This window comes from Delphinapterus leucas, chromosome 16 (assembly GCF_059928025.1).
Source record: "Delphinapterus leucas isolate spDelLeu-1000000601 "Yukka" chromosome 16, BTC_Dleu_Yukka2, whole genome shotgun sequence".
Taxonomy (NCBI): domain Eukaryota; kingdom Metazoa; phylum Chordata; class Mammalia; order Artiodactyla; family Monodontidae; genus Delphinapterus; species Delphinapterus leucas.
The window spans coordinates 27,931,539-27,937,309 of NC_143144.1; the positions used below are offsets into that span (position 1 = coordinate 27,931,539).

Genomic DNA, 5,771 nt, shown 5'->3' on the forward strand with positions numbered 1-5,771 from the left:
TTACTGTGTGGTTTCTGTCTCCTGATTAGACTCTGATAGATATATCACATTTCACCCAAAACAATCAGTAATTAAGCCCTATAGATTTTACTTTCACATTCTAGCTACAAAATATTATCTACCTGTTTACTTTCCTTGTTATAGCTAGACCTCTTCTTTTCCCTAACTACTACCATTGGCCACTTTAGCTGATACATGCATTACATCATCTGAACCACAAAAATGGCATTCTGACTGGTTTTTCCATTGTCGAACCCTCTTGCTCAGTAAGTTCAATCTATTTATGTTACTGAATAATATTCAAAGTGGTATGTATTCAATAATAGCTACCATTTATTAAATACATACTATATGCTAGACACTGTTAAGCACTTAACAAATATTCTCATTTTTTACACTCTGATTTAAAAAACTGTTTTTCGTAACAGCTTTATTGAGATATAATTCACTGATGTAAAGTGTACAATTCAATGGTTTTTAATATATTCAGAGTTGTACCATCACAATTTTAGAACATTTATATCACCCCAAAAATAAAGCCCATACACTTTAGCCATCATCCCCAATATGCTCACCATCCTCATCTCTATGCTGCCACTCATCTACTTTCTGTCTCCATAGATTTGCCAACTCTAGACATTTTATATAAATGCACTCAGACAATATGTGGTCTTTTATGACTGGATTTTCACTTAACATGAACATGGATGAGCGTATTTTCAAAGTTCATCCATGTTGTAGCATGAATCAGTACTTCATTCTTTTCTATGGCCAAATATTTCATTATATGTATATGCCACATTTTGTTTATCTATTCACAAGTTGATGGACGCTTGGGTTATTTTTACCTTTTGGCTATTATGAATAATGCTGCTGTGAACATTTGTGCACAAATATTTTCATTTCTCATGAGTACACACCTAGGAGCAGAATAACTGGATCAAATGGTAACTTAATGTTTAACTTCTTGAGAAACTGCCAGACTGTTTTCCAAAATAGCTGCACCATTTTACATCCCTACTAGCAGTGTATGAGGGCTGCAATTTCTCTACATCCTCGTTAACACTTGTTATTATCTGTCTTTTTTATTGTTGTCATCCTAGCAAAAGAAGCACTTTCTTTCATTGTGGTTTTGATTTGTATTTCCAGATGACTAACGATGTTGAGCATCTTTTCATGTGCTGATTGATCATTTGTATATCTTCTTTGGAGAAACATCTGTTCAGATCATTTGCCCACTTTTAAATTGAGTTATTTGTCCTTTTATTATCGAGTTGTAAGAGTTCTATATATATATATTCTGGATGTAAGTGGAGAGGCTGAGGTCACAGCAAGTTGTAGAAATGAATATCTAGGGAATATCCTAATCCTGAGAGTGTGATAAGAGAAGGATGACAATAGACAGGGTGTGGTAGAATGGCAGACCCAAACAGAGAGCTGATGTTAATCACTCCTTTGGCAAGAGAGAAACCTCCAATCTTGAGATGTTCTGTGTAGACAAGTAACACTTGGCAGTGAATAGGAAATAAGATAAAACAAGTGACTTAAGAAGCCCCAAACTGAGTTTATTGTGGTATAGACCAGGCGATAACAAACTCCAGTGTATTCAAGTAACCCTGATACACCCTGGGATACCTAAAATACAACACAAGGGCAAAAAGCTGCTCTAAAATTAGAAGTCCCCAAGAGAAAATAGGAAAATGAGACATGTATCTCGAAAAAGCCAGGAAGTAGAACAGTGTGCCAATCCTCACAACCTCCCCCATGTTCCCAACCACTTCTCTGACTTCCTCATTTTTCCACTACTTCAAGTCATTAAGACTTCTGCATTTTTTAGCCCAAATTGCTGTATAAGAATAAAGTCTTTTTCAGAAGAATAAGGTGCCATTCTTCTCCTTGGTGCCATCCGGTTAAAGTCAAAACGTATAACTTTCTCATGAAGGAAACTCTTAGGAACTTAAGGCTCTACAAAGACTGATATAAGGGCCTTTTGCCACACACTAAATCTAGAATCCTGTCTCTAGAAGCTACATGTGGCTAACCTCTTGGAAATGAGTCACATCATACAGGATCTCCCATTCAGCTTAGAATCTACAAGGACAAGTGAATTAAGTTTATGATATAGTGGATTTGAAAGTTGGCAATAATCTGGCATCAGCAGGTAATTTCATCACAATCTCTGCATTTTCTAGACATCCAGTCAGGATCTGGCTCAGCTATTTATACCCTGCCATTTACTTTCTCTTCCAATTGCCTCTTATCCAGCTGGCAGGAGCTTCCAAGAAACATGATATAGTAGGCACTGCAGTATACTGGCTGCTTGTTGGGGTTGGAGTAGACCTGTTCAGGTTTGAGGGACGCAAAAGGATTAGCTCCACAGGCTGTGATGTGTGTATCCAGGTCCACCAGAATCTGCAAAGAGGCTGCCAACTCCTGCTGGCTATGGGAGACAGATAAGAAAAATTGCTCTGCTGATTACGAAAGAGACAGGAGAGGAACTGCTCATCAATCCCAAAAATTACCTAAGGCTGGACTAACGCAACAGCTATCCCTCCCTCCCAAATGTCTAGACTAACTACTCAATTAACTAGCATAGCACTTTGAAGGGATGAGAAAGCCAAGCATGGGAAGGAAGAAAATCCTCACCAGAAGGCAGAAGATGAGCAAGGGGGAGAGAAATGAGCTCATCTACATAGAGGTGTGAGTGAATTGGGGAGGTATCACAAATAGGAGGAGGTCAAAACCTGTAAACAGTAATCATTGTAGGGATCTCATAATCACGAAGTAGCAAGAGGGTGGGCAGCCAAGCCTCCATCAGGTCCGGGGAAGCATGGAAACCTATGGAACAAAAATGGAGATGGGAATAGAAAGGGGAAACGCTAAGGTAGACCCTAACCAACATACTTCTTTGACTGCGTCCACCCCTCATCTTGCTCACCTCCAATGCTCATTTACCACCATCACCCGCCCCAGATTCTTTAATGGACAATTATGGACCCAGGTGTAGCACATATGGCTAATGATCAACCAAGGTCTTCATTATATTATGCTTAACCTGACCAAATGAATGGGGTTCCAAAGGTACAAGAGCCAGGATGGAAAACTCCCAGAGGACAGACCCTGTATTCCCCCAAACAAATGACTCTTACCTGGATGGAATGCCACCACCAAATCTGGATGGGCTATCTGCCCAGACTCTACCTGCTCCTCCCAGAAGTCATGTTAGAGGCCCCTATGGCTACTAAGCTGAACTGTGCCAGGTTCCAGGAGTGAAGGTGAGGCACTCTGTGAAAAGCCAGCAGCTACATCTACACCCACCATGATTACATGGAGGCCAAGGTGCCCAGGAAACACGCAGCCAAGTTCATCATAGTCCCAGGGTGAGTGAGGAATGTCTCTGCATGAGAAGCACCAACCACGTGCACTGTGCTTCCCCCGACCTTGCCAACATTAATCCCCAAGGCCCGAAGCCCAAAGCCCAGTGTCAAGGGCCGTGACAGAGCATCTGTCAGCAACCGCTTCAAAGAGCCCTGCAGGACATCTGGATCTGGCCTTGGCCATCCTACACTGGCCCACAGGGTGGTCATGGCCGGACTACCAAGCATAGCATCCAGAGTAGCCTCTAGCTGTAAACGTCACATAGAAAACCAGGTGTCCCAGCCCTGTGCGCCTTCAGTCAGCCAAGACCAAGGTCCTGAGGGAAGGACAAAACCGCCTGCAGGAAAGAAGGAATAAGAAATGACCTAATCCTTCCCTGGCTTCAATATTCCCTCCATGTTCATTCTCCCAACCTGTCCCCAAGACTGCCCTGTCCCACTCAGTTCCTCATTTTTTCCTCAAAACAACATGCTTTCATATATTTCTCCAAGTACCATCAACTATGACCATTATGGCAAAATTCCCCAATACTGTCACTCCACCTGTGACCAGAGGCCATTCCATGAGACGGTCCACAGCTACAAGACGCAGCTCTTGACAAACCCTCCTGTGTGCTGGCCAGTCTGACCTCTGGCACTCTGGACCACAGTAATAGACACTTCTGCACCTGAGAGAATGAGGCCCAGAAACAGATGTTCCTATACCTCAAAGGTGAATGGGGGACTCCTGGGGAAGGGAACTGATATTCCTGCACCTGGGAAGAAAGATCACCGGGTGAGGAAAGTAGGGAGAGGAATGACAGCTGCTGCAGCAAATTTGGGGACTATGTTTGGCACAGGAGGCAGGAGGGAGTGGGAGTGTAATTTTTCTCTTGGGTTACAGTGACACCTCAGCCTCTGTCTAGAGCTAACTTTTTACATCCCTTACAGAAACAAAAAAACAGCAGGAGTTTGTGGCTGCCCTGTTATCACAGGTGTGGCTTGACCCCAACCTCCCCAGACAGATACGGTCTTACCACTTAAGTGCTCAAGAGAAGAGAGGTAGGGCTTCCCTGGTGGCGCAGTGGTTAAGAGCCCGCCTGCCGATGCAGGGGACACGGGTTCGTGCCCTGGTCCAGGAAGATCCCACATGCCGCGGAACGGCTAGGCCCGCGAGCCATGGCCGCTGAGCCTGCGCCTCCGGAGCTTGTGCTCCGCAACGGTAGAGGCCACAACAGTGAGAGGCCCGCGTACCGCAAAAAAAAAGAAAAAAAAAAAAAAAAGAGGAGAGAGGTAGAAATGATTATACTCTGGTCTCTGTCTAACCTCCCCATAATACCAAAATAATCAGGAGCCTTATAAGCAACCCTTTTCTAATTTCTCTGTGGCCTAGATCACACAAAATGAGGAGCAAGCCTGAAGTTATTCTGAAAATTCTCAGACCTTTCCTCCTGCAATGAGGTCTTAGAATAGGATCATTCCGGATGTCTCCCCTATTAGCCCCCAACTAATCACCTCTTGCCGGAGGACCCTGGAGTTTGAAAGGCCACTAGGGAGTACTTTACAGTGAGCACAGAATCGGAATGTGTCCTCCATCTTCTGGAACATTTCTTGAAGGCATCGATATCCAAAGCCTGATACAGGAGTATCCCCATCTAGCACCAACCTGCAGAAACAGCATGAAGAAGGAGTGGCAATAGGAAAAACACCTCCAAAATTTCTCATGACTCTTACCTTGCCTCCTATATATTTGCACCTCTCCTACTCCCATTGTTTCTCTTTTAAGCAAATTATATTTCTTCTATAGTAATAAAACTGGCAAAAGTCAGGATGAGAAAATCCCTCATTGCAAATACCCCATATTCCCCAAGCTATACTCCCTCTCCACCTTATGAATCACTTCTACCAGTGACAATATATCACTCTTCCATAGAGCTAGTCACTCACTTGTATTCTTCATAGCTTTTCATGTTCAGCTTTGAAGGATCAGCTGGGATAGGCCAGGAACATTATTCTCCAAGGAGAAGAAGCCAAGTGTATCAATGCTAGGGCCAGGTTTTGAGAGGGTCAGAGGCACAGGAGTCACAACTGTGGGTGGGGTCACAACCACGGGAGCCACTGATGAGGGGAGTTTCTTGTGCCTTCATCATCGGGACCGTGGAGCCATGGCCTGTCCAGTGATACCTGGGGACTATACGTAGAACAGATATGGAATGGAATTTTGTAAGTTGGACACATATGATGCTTTTTCGTATGTCTGACCTTTCACTTGTCATTCCAGTCTCTCAGGCCCAGGTATCAGTAAGATTTATTTCATATCTACAGATTATTGATCACCACAGGCAGTTGTGAAAAAGAGAAATAATTGTATGTGACTATAATTATACATATATGTATTATACATGAAGTTCTATA

At 43.3% G+C, this 5,771-nt stretch overlaps 1 protein-coding gene across 1 annotated transcript; it reads right to left on the reverse strand.

Moving 5' to 3' along the window:
- Positions 1-1,544: 1,544 nt before the first annotated feature.
- Positions 1,545-5,538, reverse strand: MSS51 (MSS51 mitochondrial translational activator). The gene is given in 9 exon segments (XM_089897684.1): positions 1,545-2,440; positions 2,745-2,838; positions 3,150-3,377; positions 3,380-3,715; positions 3,921-4,045; positions 4,290-4,300; positions 4,872-5,022; positions 5,304-5,337; positions 5,340-5,538. Coding segments are annotated over 9 exon segments (1,383 nt in total). The 5' UTR covers positions 5,524-5,538; the 3' UTR covers positions 1,545-2,220.
- Positions 5,539-5,771: the final 233 nt, after the last annotated feature.